The sequence below is a fragment of the Nyctereutes procyonoides genome, unplaced genomic scaffold, assembly GCF_905146905.1.
Source record: "Nyctereutes procyonoides isolate TBG_1078 unplaced genomic scaffold, NYPRO_anot_genome, whole genome shotgun sequence".
In the NCBI taxonomy this organism is placed as follows: Eukaryota; Metazoa; Chordata; class Mammalia; order Carnivora; family Canidae; genus Nyctereutes; species Nyctereutes procyonoides.
Window position 1 is genome coordinate 25,417,926 of NW_026575139.1, and position 14,896 is coordinate 25,432,821.

Consider the following 14,896-nt stretch of genomic DNA (forward strand, 5'->3'; position numbering starts at 1 on the left):
GAAATAGAACGCGCAAGAAGTAAGCCAATCAGAAGACGACCTTGCCAATTTGGGCGGGAAGGATTAGAGGGAGGCTCCCTGAGAAGGGGGACGGGTTCAGGCGTCCGCCTGGGAGCCAATCGGAGGCCACGGCTGGAAAAAGGGGCGGAACCCGACGCGTAGGTAGTGCAGCCACCGTAGCCGGCGCGTAGCACGGCGCTGTCCCCGCGGTTTCCGTCTCTGCCCCGCGAGGAACATGACCATCCGGAGGCCCGTGGAAGCCTACGGCGGCGCTCAGTGGAGCCGTCAGGTGAGGAGAGAAAAGAGAAGGAGAGGAATTAGGTCTGCGCCCCGGAAAGGAATCTTTAAGAGAGGAAACTGTTTGACGTTGCCTTGGAGACTGACGGCAGGGGCGTGTCGCGGAGGGGCGTGGGATCAAGATCGGCGGCGTCCGTGTGGGGCCCTTCGCAGAACCGCAGCGACGGGCCTCGGCGTTCGCTTATGCTGTCAACCACCCTAGGACTGATAGTACGATTGGTGTCCCCATTTTGTAAGAAGGAAAACTGAGGCACAGAGAGATTAAGAAATCTGCCGCAGAATCCATAACAGAAAGTAGACTGGCGGTTGCTTCGGGCTGGCGGGGAGGGAAGATTGGAAGGACTGGGCAAAATGGGGAGGCGCTGCTAACTGGTGAAGGCTTTCTTTGGGGGCGATTAAAATGCTCTAAGATTGATGGCGGTGATGATTGCACAGCTCTGTGAATATACCAAAACCCACTGAATTGTACTCTTTCAGTAAGTGAATTGTATGAATTGTATGGTGTCCAAATTATCTCTCAATAAAGTCATTTTTAAAAAAATCTCCTAAGATCACAGGCTCCTCAGTAGCAGAGCAGGGGCTGGAGCACATATGTATCTTTGATTCAGAATCCAGTGTTCTTTTCAGTATTAGAGTTGGACCTTAGAGAACCCAGTAGAACCATCGCCCAGTGTCACCTGGAGGCCTGTAGCGGCCTACCCTTGATTTCCAGATGCAACCAGTCATCTTCTCCAGGCCAATCCTGGCCCCACACCTGCTTCTCTAAGGATATCTCATACCGCTGTCCCCAGCCACACTGGCCCTCCCCTATCTCTCCAAGAGCCAAGTTTGTTCCTGCATCAAGGCCTTTGCATTAGCTTTTCCTTGAACCCAGGACCCTCTTACCCCAGATCTTAGAGAGGCTGACCCCCTCTCATTAATCAGGTGTCAGTCCAAAACTCCTCCACGGTGAGAAAGTAAAAATCAGCCCAGACTGAGAAAGTACAATTCAGACTGTAATAGACACAGATAAGGCCAAAAGCCAGATCAGCAGAAAACAATGTTTCACACAGGGCCACAGCATACCTGCCAGGAGACTAAGCCCCCTTCTAAATGGTGATGCTTATCTATCAGTTACTTACCCAGCCCCACTTTGTTCTGGTTACCTTTTGAATAAAAACTGCTCAATCACTCACTTACTAAACTGCAAATGTGCCCTCTTCATGACAGCATCCATCCAGGAGGATTCACTCTCCTCCTCAGAATCATTCAGGACAAGCCAACCCTAGAAAAAGCCCCTCCATCACCCCCCTACTGAAAGTCCCCACCCTCACCGCCCCAACCCGCAAGTTCCCTATAATTTTTCATGGTGTTCTCCAACGAATTAATAAGCCCAACTCATTATAGATCCATTCCTTTATCTGATGGGTTTTATCTACAGAAAAGCTTCCCCAAACCACTCCATCACTGTATAATCTCACAGTTTATATATAGCTTTCGCTGAATTTACTATCATTTTATATTGCCTGTCTCCCTCACTAAAACGTAAGCTTCATGACTAGGGGCCTTGTTTGACTTGTTCTCAGCCTAATGTCCAGTACATATTGGGCACCAAATACGTTATTTCCTAAACGAATGGAGTATTTAGACCCACCTTCTACGACATTGTCCTTTCAGCTAGAGCACATTGTCCAGTTAGTTATTCACTCCTAGTGACAAGGTGGATAGTAGGTAGACTATGAGGAAAGCACAGGTGTAGATAGGAAAAACGAAAAAGAAGACTGGCAACAAGTAGGTAAAACTCAAATAGGGCAAGGCCTAGAGTGTGACCAAGGTCATGGGTGGGATTCTGGGAGTGCAGGGGGCAGAATGAATGATGCAGAGTGGGTATTGTGTAAACACTCACTGCACATGAGGTAGGGGACCAATGTTAGCTGTTTCCCTTTCCTGCCCTTCAACCAAGCACACCTCACATACCAATTTGTGAAATTTCTTTAAAGCAAGGAACACATCTTATTTTTCTTCCTTCCTGGTCCCTAATATACAGAGATTTATTCAAAGTGAAATTAACAGTTACATTTTGAGTAATTTTGAAATTATAGTTGATCCACAGTCTATTCTATTTCATTTTAGGCATTTCCCCCCAAATCTTCCTCAGACACGGAGACAGATGAGGAGCTGTCTGGGGATGGGCTGGTTTTGCCTAGGGCGGGCAAACTTGATGACTTCCTCAGCCCAGAGGAGGAGGCAGTTTCTGATTCTTCTGACTCAACTGGGAGCTTTTCTGAGACTCTGGAGGCACTGAAGCAGAAAGGCAGGTGGTGCCTATTGGAATATCTGTATCCATCTGACCCAGACAATGGTGAGAACTTCTCCGAAGATGATGAGGACCTGGAGGGTTTCTTCCAAGACAAAGGCAGGGGGAAGCCACAGGTTCACTCCCCACCATCTCCGAGGTAAGGTCCTGCAGGTCAACGGCTGCTTCGTGCAGAACTCTGGCCAGGTCATGTCGTGACTCTGGGCCTCATCGTCTTCCTCAGTAAAGCAGAGATCACTTCTGCTGGTTGTCCCTTACCTAGGTTCCATCTCAGAATCAGCCTTCGGAGCCAACCATGTTCTGATTCCTACCCAGCAGTCCTATTCACTTTGAGTAACCCTCGGTGACTGGAAGCCCTGGAATTGATTAAAGGGATGCCTTTCTCACTCCTCACTCCCTCTCTGAGAATGGGGAGGCCATTCTTACCCTGGCCAAGCCCTGCTGTATGCATATACGCTGTATTTATAAAATATTTAATATTATTTTCTCTTCCCAATAAGTAGATTATTTTTGCCATTCTCCAGATAAGGAAATCGAGGTTCCAAGCAAACTGTGCTAAAGGTCACACGGCTGGTAATTGTTCGGAGCAAGATTTGAACCTGGGTCCAACTCTAAAGCCCTGCTCTGCACCCATGCACTGTTCTCTCTCTCCCATATGAAAATATTAGAATGCAGGGCACCTGGCTGGGTCAGCTGGTAGAGCGTGCGACTCTTGATCTCGGGGCTATGAGTTCAAGCCCCACGCTGGGTGTGGAGATTACTTAAAAAAATAAAATCTAAAAAAATAATAAAATAAAATAAAATAAAATCTTTAGGGACGCCTGGGTGGCTCAGCAGTTGAGCATCTGCCTTTGGCTGAGGGTGTAATCCCAGGGTCCCAGGAGGGAGTCCTGCATTCCTGGATCAGGTGCTCAACTGCTGAGCTACCCAGGTGTCCGAAGTAAAGTGGCAATTCTTGAATCAATTCTGAGAATAGGCTTTCTCACGGGCCGGCCCACTAGATGGCCTGACAGAAAGGAGGGAGGCCGAGTTGAGAGGCACTGGTTCAGAGGCCTGTGAGGCGAAGGTGAAGTGAGGCTGAGAAGCTGCCACCGCCTGGGAGGGAGGACCCGGCCTCCAGAGCCTGCCCTGCCTTCCTCTCATTGCTCTCCCCACAGGTGTGGCTCCGCAAGGCGCTGCAGCTCCCTAAGCAGCCTTCCCTCCGACGTCCCCAAGGGTCAGCTCCAGCCACCCTCAGGCGCCAGGCCTCCTTCGCAGCACAGAAGCATCAGCTCCTGGGCATCGTCCATCACTGTCCCTCGGCCGTTCCGCATGACACTGCGTGAGGCCCAGAAGAAGGCTCAGTGGCTGGCCTCTCCTGCTTCCTTTGAGCAGGAGAGGAAGCGGGCCCAGAGGCAGGGTCAGGAGGAGGCCGAGTGCTACCGTCAGTTCCGAGCACAGCCCGTGCCCGCGCACGTCCACCTGCCCCTGTACCAGGAGGTCATGGAGCGCAGCGAGGCCCGCAGGCAGGCGGGGATCCAGAAGAGGAAGGAGCTGCTGCTGTCCTCCATGAAGCCCTTCAGCTTCCTCGTGAGGGAGGAGCAGAGAAAGGAAGCTGTTAAACACCGGGACGTGGCCGCCACAGCTAAGGCCCAGGTCCCCAAGCAGAAGGCCACCAGAAGGATCCCCAAGTCCATTCTGGAGCCAGCCCTCGGGGACAAGCTCCAGGGTAAAGACATCCTTCCTCACTTTGCTGCTTCCTGCCCAGGGCTTTCTGGAGGTGCGGGCGGGGGTGGGGGGGGCACTTAGGCTCCAGCCGGCCTGGCTTGGAGAAAGATTCATTGCTCAGGTGGAGTGGCCTCCAGGCCATGCTCAGGGCAGGCCCTGGGGGGATCAAGGGGTAGCCCAGGCAGGAGCAGGGCGTGAGGGGGGGCACAGCGTTCCCCAGGTGTGTCCTGCAACACCCAAGAACCGGCTGAGGCCAGTGCCGCCACCAGCTGTCCCTGAGGGAGGCTCCTACCCATCCCTCCTGGTGTGTGTGGGGGGGCAGGGGGATGCATATTTCAAGAACTGTGGTTCAGTGAGAGGACTCAGGCTTTACTCATCAGTATGGTGCCAAGCCCCAGGCGCTACTTTCTCTGCGTGGGATAGACAGGCATGGCGTTTGTAGACGTGGGAGGAGGACATATAATAGAGAATAAAATGACAAATGCGGTGAGTGGTCTGCAAGGACAAAAGTCTTACCTCTCGTCCAGAGCACAGAACAGAGGGACCTAACTTTGGACTCGGTGAGGCAGTGGGAGCAGGGGAAAGTGGGAGCAGTCCCCGGAGAAAGTGGGCACCGAACTGACCTTGCAGGACGGGCTGTGCTGAATTCAGGGGAGAGGGAAGGAAAGTGAACCTAGCCAGGAGGTCAGAGGAAGCTGAACACATGCAAGGGATAGGGGATGGGAGAGAAGGGAGAATGGGGAGGGAGAGGCAGGCACGGGCCAGACCTGGGGGCTTGTGGGCCCTGGGAGGAAATTTGGACTTCATGGCAAGGGCAACGGGGAGCTATGGAAGGGCTTTACATAGGGTGGCTCAGGATCAGCCGTGCAGCTCAGGAAGGTCACTCGGATGCTGTGGAGGTGGTTCTGGGGGGAGGCACAGGCCTGAAGGGATGTTGATCTCTAGGACACTATGACAACACTTCAGGGGAGAGATGAGCTGCAGGGACGCTGAGGGGAGGCCAGACAGGAGCACCGATAAAGAGCAGGAGATGCAGGAGTTGGGATGGGCCAGAGAAGGCAGGCAAGAATGACCGGGGCTACAGTGTGGGCCTCTGGGTGGCTGGTGGGGACTTCCCTGGGCCCAGGGTGGGCCCCTCCAGCTCGGCCTCGAAGGAGAAGTGCAGAAAGGCTCAGGAGGCACGGGCTCTGGGCACCTGGCAGCAGTGTCCCGGCCAGTGTTTGTGAACGAGCTCTCCAGAAAAGGAAAAGCAAGCAGATCTGTAGTGTTTGCCACTTTCCGTGGCCTACCTCTCCCGGCCAGGGTAGAGCTTCCCGTGTGATGCCACCTGGTTCACAAAATTCCTGTAAAGCTGTCAGTCAGCCCAGCACACTAGTTCTAGTGTGTGAAAGGGAACATTCTCCAAACCTTTAGGTATGAGGCGGGGTCCCCTCTCACCTGTCACCACCCTGACTTTTTCTCCACAGAAGCTGAACTCCTCAGGAAAATTCGCATCCAGATGAGAGCCCTAGACATGCTCCAGACGGCCTCCTCCCCGGTCGCCTCCTCAGGCAGCCGGGCTGACCCACAGCTTCGCACAGCTGCCCGAACCCAGAAGGAAAAGCTTGGGTTTCTGCAGACTGACTTTGGATTCCAGCCTCGTGTGAATCCCGCCGTCCCTGACTACGAAGCCCTTTACAAGGCCTTCCAGAGAAGGGCTGCCAAGAGAAGGGACACCAGAGAGGTGACGTGCAACAAGCCTTTCTTGCTGAGAACCGGCAGCCTGCGTCGAGCTCAGCGGCCCTGTGACACCGCTCCGTCCGGAGGGAGGAGGGTGAGAGCCCAGGCAGCTGCAGGAGGCTCAGGGCCTGGGACCCAGAATACAGGCCAGGTCTCAACCGAAGGCATTTCTCATGACATTTTTTTAATTTTCTTTTTTTTAAACACTGGCTCAGTTGTGAGCTCAATTCCTATAAACTTAGGACCATAAGAATCTTGCCTGCCTTGCCTTCCTAGAGGGAACTTTTCTAGAGGGATTTTGCAGAAATAAGTCAAAGCAGCTAGAAAGTAGGGAGTAGGGATCAATTGCTCATGTCCCTCTATCAATTCTAAAGAGCCCGTCTCTTCTGATTTTAAAACTTCAGGATTCATATCCAACTCTTGGCCTGCTAATAAACTTGAGAACTCATTAATCTTTCCATAATCCCAGGGGGAAAAAAGATTCTTGTCTGACTAGTCTTTCATTGAAATTGAATCCTAGTTATAATAGAAACTAATCACACTCTGTTGTCCCATCAATACCAGCCTTCATTTTTTCCAGGACTCTCCACAGCCACCAGCCACACCCCTGCCAAGGAGTCGGTCTCTGAGTGGCCTTGCTTCCCTCTCTGCCAACACCCTCCCAGTGCACATCACAGATGCCACCAGGAAGAGGGAATCTGCAGTCAGGTGAGTGGTCAGGCTTGAGTTCTTGCCCCAGGATCACGATCAGTGGTCGGTGCTTGGATCTTGACCTCGATGCTAAAACCCATCATCCTTCTGGGCCCCCTCTCCTGTTATCAGACAGACCTATAGGGGTGGAAGGGAACTCTCTGATCGGGACAGAATACATACAACCCTCCACACGTAGTGCCGGGGAACATTTGGCCATCACTCAGCAAATAATTCATGGGGAACTTACTCTATGCCAGTCACAGTTTAAGGCTGGAGATACCTTATGGAACCTATGGTTTAAAATCAAGTGTGAAGTGCAGAAAAGCAAAGAAGTTACCATATTTTGCAAGTAGTACAGTGGTGGGGGAACAGAGAACCTTGGGGGTACTGGACAGCCTGGGGCAGGGGTCTCTTTAATAGGTCTCTGGAGAATGAGGAATTAGCCAAAGGCTGGAAAGAAAGAAGGTTCCAGAGAGGACAACATGGGTGAGGACCCACAGATGAAAGAGGAAGCCATCAAGAACAGGAATTCAGAGAAGCATGATGGCAGGTAGCTGACCCGGTCACAAAGAGAAGGCATCTTTGTCCCCCGCACAGATTTGAGATCCTCTGAGATCACCTTGGGGAACTATCAGAAGTCAGCTGAGAAGCAGGAGGCTCCTTACTTTTTAATTCTTTAACTGACTGACTCTGTCATGGTATTGTTCTCCTCAAGCCAGCACCCCAGCAAGATTCCTCCACTTGACTTCTGAGCTGAAGTCAGCAGGAAAGGTCATGGTATTAACAGGCAGCTGAGCTCTGGGAGAGACCTGGCATCTTAGTGCTTTCCTGTGGGGCCCACGGAGGAGTACACGGGACCTCCTTGGCCCTTTAGGACCTTCAGCAGGGATGCAGAAATGTATTTAGGATCCAAGAGATACTCCCTTCTTCCTCAAATTTCTTAGAGCTACTAAATGAAAGCTGAATGTATCAGTATCCTGAGGTCCCAGTAAGGTGGGCCTGATGAGCCAGAAGCTGGTCCCCCTCCGGGGGATGTCCAAATCTGCTTCCCAACAACGGGAGTTTGATATAATAGCAGACTCAACTTTCATGCATTCCTTCCTGATCTGTTCATCTGAATATAAATATCCAAATGCAAAAGTCTTGACTGTTTTTTCTTTTGACCTCTCCATAGTACTTTGTCAAATGATACCCAAACTAAATGTAAGTTAGCCCCAAATTGTGCCTGGAAAGAGGCCTATTTTCAGTTCTCTGTGAAAATGCAGATTTGCATTCTCAAAGGTACCTTCCAGCTCACCGTTCACAGCATGGTGGTCAAGGGCAGATGCTTGGGAGTCAGGACATCCGGTTCTAACTTGGCTTTTCCACTGGCATGCTGGGTAGCTTTGAGTAAGTGGCTTACCCTCTCTGAATCTGGATCTCATTGCCTATAAAAAGAGCGGCTTACAGTTCTTACCTCGTAGAGCAGTTATGAAGATAATGGATATAAAGCACTTGATTCCTTTCTGCTTTTGGTTCAGAGTAAGTAGCTGAGCAAATGGTAGCTCTAAATATCATTTTGTTCTCAGGCTAGACAGGTGAGTGTAAGGATATTTTAATTCCTATGGTTTTTCAGTTCAATTAATGAACTTCTCCTAGAGCAGAAAATCACTGTGTCCATAGTACTGAGAAAGCTTCATCTGCCAATCTCTGAATCCTATTCTTTCCGAAATGTCACTATGGTTAATCACCCCTTCATAGAAAACACCATTTCACTTTCCAGAGAGGTTACCACGGTTGCTTTTAAATATAGTCAAGTCAGTCGGTCATCTGTATGTTTTTTGCCTCCTCTCTTTAGAAGTTCACTTGAAAAAAAGGACAAAGCAGATGAGAGTACTCAGTGGTTAGAGATGCACAAAAAGAAGTGTCAAGCCATGTCTAAATCTGTGACCTTGCGTGCAAAAGCCATGGATCCCCATAAAAGCCTGGAGGAGGTGTTCAAAGCAAAGCTGAAAGAGAATCGGTCAGTGTCCTCCATATGTCAAAAGGTGCCTATTTGGGGATCCAACAGATCATTGGCATTAAAAAATGGCAAAATGGAGTTATTAGAGTAAGACTCCTGTAATTGCACACAATCAAGGGTTTTGCTAGGCACAGTTGGGAATTTACAATGTCCTTGGGAATTACTATGCCTAATTGGGAGTGAAGGGTATTCCAGATAGGAAAAAGACAGAATTCATTCTAAAAATCTTGTTAATTCCAGGAACAATGACCGTAAAAGAGCAAAAGAGTATAAGAAAGAATTGGAAGAAATGAAGAAGAGAATACAAACAAGGCCCTATCTCTTTGAACAAGTTACCAAGGTAAAACTAAACCATCATTCATTTTCCTTCAGGATGAAAGGGCTCTTAGAAATGATGCAACGGTTTAACCTGGGTAGTAAACATTTCCTTGAGGCTCAGAAAGATTCTAAATTGCACCTATTTTATTAACCACCATTTTTCCCCCAATTAAGCAGTGCAGTGGTGAACACTGCTTGGACTGATTTCGTCCCAGACTGGACACAGGGGGCATCTGTAAGTATTTCAGCTCCTGGAGTGTCCACTGCAGTCCTTTCAGTGTTAATCACGGGGAGGGTGAGATCCCACATGCACAGCGACAGTTTGGCTGTGGTAGTGAGATCTTGAACTCATTAACATCATCTCTTATCATCAGCCGTGCTGGTACCCCGGACATTCCCAGCCTCTAGAACTGTGGCAAGTTTATGGGCCTCCAGACATTGGGATGCTCACAAGTACCCCAGAAAGCCCTTTTCAGATTAAGTGGCTTTCAGGATGGAAGAATCATTTTAAGATGTTCTCTAGGCGTTTAGGGGAAGTTGGACCCAGTTGAGATCTCCTCTCCCTAAAGAAACTGTGGAGCTATCTGAACAGCCTTAGAAAGGCCACCATCGCTAGTTTCTGGGTGGTATCAGGCTCTGTAGATCCCTCTTTTCTCCAGTTTCAGACAAAAGTTGGCGGTTCCTAGTGACCTGATTCCAACTGCTGAACGTTATCTCCATTTTACAGCCAGTTTGTTATTTAGGTATTTGGGAAGAGTCCACTCCTCCCACCCCCATACATACCACACCACACACACATTCACACACATGTGCACGCACTGCACAGTCTTGGATTTAGTTAGCAACTTGCATTATTCAAAATCTCACAATGACCTTTCTTCTTCATGTTAGTTTTTTCAAGCAAAGCTCACTCTTAGATTTCAACAGATCTTTGATCACTTTAGGAAAAATACAAAGTGTTCTATGTGATTTTGCTTAAAACAAACAAAAAAAAAATAACTTTTTCTGGCCCACATGCAGACCACCTATTCTGTTAAGAGTGTTCTAGTGCAGTTTATTTCCTGTTATATTTTAGTGATTTTTTTTTATATTTTAGTGTTTTTTTTTTTTTTTAAGATTTTATTTTGTTTACTCATGAGAGACAAAGAGAGAGAGGCAGAGACACAGGCAGAGGGAGAAGTAGGCTCCATGCAGGGAGCCCAACGTGGGACTCAATCCCGGGTCTCCAGGATCATGCCCTGGACCGAAGGTGGCGCTAAACCGCTGAGCCACCCAGGGATCCCTTAAAATGTTTTTAAGTCCATTTTTTTTTTTTTTCATCTGAGTCTTACTTGGTCTTCCAAAAATCTAAATCCTTGCTTCTCAAAGGTGTGGCTCCCAAATCAATAGTTGGCATCTCCAGGAGTGTTTGATATACAGCTTTGTGAGCCTTATCTGAGACCTACCAAATGGGAATTACATTAATAACAAGATTTTCAGGTAGTACCTATGTACTTTAAGGCTTTGAAAAAGGCTCTAAGAAATTTTCATGCACAACTGTGCCCATCACTAATGGGAGGTTGGGGCAGGAGGCAAATTTAGACATTTACAGATTAAGCAAGTGATTTAAAATTACCTGGTAATTCACAAGACAGCTACAGCAGATTAATTTCCATTCCACAGGACCTTGCCAGGAAAGCAGCAGAACAACGGTATCGAGACACCCTGAAGCAGGCTGGGCTGGATGAAGACTTTGTGAAGAACAAGGGTCAGGGCACCCAGGATGTACAATGGAAGCAGCAATCAGAAGTCCGTGACTGTCCCAGGTAATCTCAGATGCTCCTTGTTATCCTGCAGCTCTCAAATTGCCATCCCTAGTAATGCCACTGGGAGGGACCTTTAGGACAGCCACTCATATATTTTGAGATCACAATTTTGTATTTATAGAATACTAATCCAGAGATCTCCAACACATTTAAATTGGTAGAATAGTGCAATTGTGAATAAAATTTAACCATTGTATATTTAGATTCCTTCAATTTGAAACTGATCATTTTTCTAATTCTAGTTCTAGAACCATCAGTCAAGAATATTTCCACTTCACTTTTGAAAAACAAACTTGTGTGTGCACGCATGCATGTGTGTATGCATATGTATTTTTTTTTAAGTAGGCTCCACACCCAGCATGGAACCAATGGGGGGCTTGAACTCATGACCCTGAGACCGAGACACAAGCTAAGGTTAATAGTCGGATACTTAACTGACTGACCCACCCAGGCGCCCCAATGTGTATTTTTATTTACTATAAAATGATAAAAATATTTTTCTAGCACTTTTTATTTTGTTTGGAAACTGAAGGTAAAAATCTCTACAGAGCCACAATAAAAGCTATAAACTCCTAAACAATCCAAGCCTTCCCCCCCCCATGGTCACTATGGTTTTTAAAATCTAGCACTCTTTAAAAAAGTTAACTCATAGCACCACCCCTCCACTGGTATGTAAGTAAAGGTGAGAAAAGCATAGTTATCACCATTATTCTCAACTTTATTTCTTAAATCCTAATGGTCCCTCTCTTAATTCCTATCCCAGTTTTCCACCTAGAAATTTCCCTTTACACACATATAAAATAATGAAAATGTTGAAACCATCCTTAAGCCTTACATAATGCTTTAATTAAAAACATTTTATTTCATAATGCTTTAATTTATTCTGTAGCACCCATGAAACTACAAAACTCAGCACCAGAAATCTACAGCAGGATTTAGAAGAATCTCTACAACAGCCTACAAGCCCCAAGAAAGAACTGGAAGAGCTGTCTTATGAGTTGCTAAATAATTTCAAATCACTTGTTTAATCATTAACACTTAAAATTACTGTTTTCAATATTAACCAGCTGACTTGGGGTTGAGTCAGGGCAGGCAAAACTTGGCTTCTGAGTCAATGGCTACTCTTGGAGAAGGGGGAAAAAGAGAAGTTCTAGGGGGGTTAAAAGCAGATAACAAACAAGGAATGGTTTAAGTAAATCAAAGTAGAAAACCTCAGGACAGAGGGATCAGAGCTGAGTTAAGCATTCTAGCTTTGTGCCTACTTTTAAAAAAAGGACACAAGCCCAAATACCTACAAGGGGCTAATGAGGAAACAAATGGATCACTTGGGCTGAGTATAAGATAGTAGGAGACAGTAGAGACTGGAGTCTCTGCTACAACACAGGCCCAGAATTGCCAGATCAACCAAGTTTTCAACAGAAGCCAGAAATTTGCATACTGGCAACTAATTTAAAAATTACTTAGAAATACTGTGTGGGAGTTAACAAAACACCTGCAGGATGACAAGCTTGCAGCTTCTAGTACATGGTTTCTCAGCTTCAGTACTATTGACATTTTGGGCCAGATGAGTCTGCGTGGGTGCTGGCAGAGGGAGCTATCCTGTACATGGATGTAGGATGTTTAGCAGCATCCCTGGCTTCTACTCACTAGATGCCAGTAACTCCTTCTCTCCAGTTGTGACAAACAAAAAATGTCTCTAGATATTGCTACATGTGGAGCATGGGTCAGGCAAAAATGTTCCCAATTAAGAACCACTGCTCTAGTATAAAAGTAAGCCTGTAGGAAATAAAAACTGGCAATTTTAAGAATACAAGAAATTGATATGAACTCAATCTACATAACAGAGGATGATTATTGCATGTCATTAACAAATTAAGAACTATATTTATTTAAAACAGCAGTTAATTCTTTCCTGTTATCTGCTTAGAATATGCCACTGTGTGCATGGTATGTATATATCCCCATGAGGATCATTTTAAATAAAAGTGAAAATTCTCTTGACAGACACGATTTTCTATTAGTAAGTGATCTTTGGAACACTTTTCTTCTCACCAATGATAATCAGATACTCCTTATCAGCTGTAGAGACAGGATGATAGGAAGAGTGCCTACTCTTAACAGAAGCACATTTCTCATGGGTTTTTTTTTAACTTTCTGGGAAAAATTCAAAAGTATCTATTATTGCCATTTTTCCAGACTCAGACATGGGTCCTTTCTGTTGATAACAGCAGTACTACAATAACTACTCTAGGTTTGCTAGTTAGAGATAAAGATGCTCCTGTCCTGTTCCCCAAAACTCCTAGCCTCAGTTTTATCTGCATCCAAAGGGTAAATCAGTGCCCTCTCTTAAAGGGAAAGCCTTAACTATTATATTACTCTCCTCTTTAAGAAAACAAATTTTGTCCAAAACAAGGAGTCAAAGAACTGACTGGGCTGTCTTGTTTATTTAAAGGGAAAACAACTGAAGGTCTGAATCATGTGATATTTAACTTTCAAAAAAACAAAATCCTTTTAACATGCTACTGTATATTCCATAAACAAAGCAAAATAACCAAGTAGAGGTGGATATGACAAGATAGTACCTCAGCCCGGGCCAAGTAGGGATTCAAGTAATTTATTTTTTTTGCAGCCCAGTGGCAGAGAGTCTCTTACTCAGGTTGCTAAAGGGAAAATGCCACAATAGAATTGACATCACTCCCTTCTCCAAAGCAACAAGGCATCTTGAAAGCTCAACTTCTTGGTGAAGTTTTATGGTTGGTGGCAGGATTTAGTTCATCCTGGTGAAAAGCCAGCTGAGTCTGGGATGCAAATTCTTCAAATGAAAATCCCTTCTCAACAGTTACACTGAAGAAATTTCAGCCAACACGTAATCAAATTCCCTTTTGGGAGAAGTCCATCCCAAAATTTTGTAGTGGGAAGAGAGGTAGGTACAGTTACCCAGCCCACATTCACTGCTTTCTTCCTTGTCTGGATCAGATGTAGTTTGAAGAGAAGCTCTCCTACATTCATCTTCTGTGTCAGAGAAGATGAACAGAGGCAAAAGTGGGGTCCTGTCCTTCACAGATTCATTTTGGTTCTGGCAGATTACGAGCCATAAGCGTCTTGTTCCCACTATGTGCACTCCAGGATCAGATAGAGCTGCTCTTCCAGGAGGTGGTACCCATGCTCATGTCCGTCTTTCAGTTAATTCTCCTTGGTTTAGTAACTGTAATAGATTAAAACCAAGTCTGCAGTAGGCTGCCACTGAATAACAGGAAAAATAATTCATACAAAGGAAAAGGTTTATGAGCGGAAATGGGGAAGGCACAGCAGGGGTGAGTCAAGTAGATCTAGTTCCAAAGCAGAAGACACACGTAAACAGATGTATCTCTTTCATATCCTGGCCTTGGAACAGCATTCTGGCCACTTCATAATGCTGGCATTTTCACTATGGCAATAAAATATCCTGAGTCCATAAGCCAAATTATTGTCTTGTCGGGTACTGACCAGCCAATGACGGAGGCATCTAGAACTTACAGATACATCAGAAATGGTGAAAGCAAAAACCTTACGTCAGTGTTAGTCCAAATACAGATAGGATGCTCAAGTAGAAGAGGAATGGGCAGCTATTTCCAGTGAGTTCTGCATGAGGGCTAGAAGCCACTTATAGGGAATCCAGGGATTCCCAGGGCTTAAAAGGATGCCTTTCCTATGATGAGGGGAGATAAGCTTGAGACTCCGAGAGGGTAGCAGCTGAAAAAGTGGACTTTCTACTCCACACTCAACTTCTGTTGAAAGGCAGTTCTATAATAACTGATGAACTCGGGTTCCATTTTATTATGAGAATGAGATGGGAATAACAGTGAAGTTCAGGATAAAAAAAGTGGCTTAGTAAAATATAACCAGATAAAGTCTTAGGCTGAAAATATATTTATTGTGGTGATCTCAATTTGGATGAAGGTAATTTATATGGAATTTAATAATATGGAATATAAAGAAATTTAAAGAAACCATAAATTTCAACTGATGCTGTGGTGGGGATGCAAGAATGGTGTCTTTTTAATATAGATCAAGATTCAG

At 46.2% G+C, this 14,896-nt stretch overlaps 2 protein-coding genes across 8 annotated transcripts in view; one reads left to right on the top strand and one right to left on the bottom strand.

Moving 5' to 3' along the window:
• The first annotated feature begins 47 nt into the window (after positions 1-47).
• On the top strand, positions 48-12,847 carry FAM161B (FAM161 centrosomal protein B). The gene is made up of 9 exons (XM_055303674.1): positions 48-289; positions 2,410-2,732; positions 3,751-4,301; positions 5,767-6,113; positions 6,600-6,727; positions 8,550-8,714; positions 8,955-9,054; positions 10,695-10,837; positions 11,727-12,847. Exons 1-9 carry the CDS (start codon positions 236-238, stop codon positions 11,863-11,865), a joined length of 1,950 nt encoding a protein of 649 aa, XP_055159649.1. The 5' UTR covers positions 48-235; the 3' UTR covers positions 11,866-12,847.
• Positions 12,848-13,262: 415 nt separating this feature from the next.
• The window catches only part of ZNF410 (zinc finger protein 410), a 39,763-nt gene continuing 38,129 nt past the window's right edge, over positions 13,263-14,896 (bottom strand). For all 7 annotated transcript variants that reach the window (XM_055303681.1, XM_055303680.1, XM_055303675.1 and 4 more), the window contains one exon: positions 13,263-14,042. In XM_055303681.1, the coding sequence (XP_055159656.1) occupies positions 14,004-14,042 (39 nt within the window). In that variant the 3' untranslated portion in view covers positions 13,263-14,003. The remainder of the gene's footprint in view (positions 14,043-14,896) is intronic.

What these genes read in the sequence shown, in the direction of transcription:
- FAM161B (XM_055303674.1), top strand. Translation starts at nt 236, where the DNA reads ATGACCATCCGGAGGCCCGTGGAAGCCTACGGCGGCGCTCAGTGGAGC. An exon ending in CACTCCCCACCATCTCCGAG is followed by an intron (nt 2,733 to 3,750) that starts GTAAGGTCCTGC and finishes CTCTCCCCACAG; the next exon opens with GTGTGGCTCCGCAAGGCGCT. An exon ending in CTCCGTCCGGAGGGAGGAGG is followed by an intron (nt 6,114 to 6,599) that starts GTGAGAGCCCAG and finishes CATTTTTTCCAG; the next exon opens with GACTCTCCACAGCCACCAGC.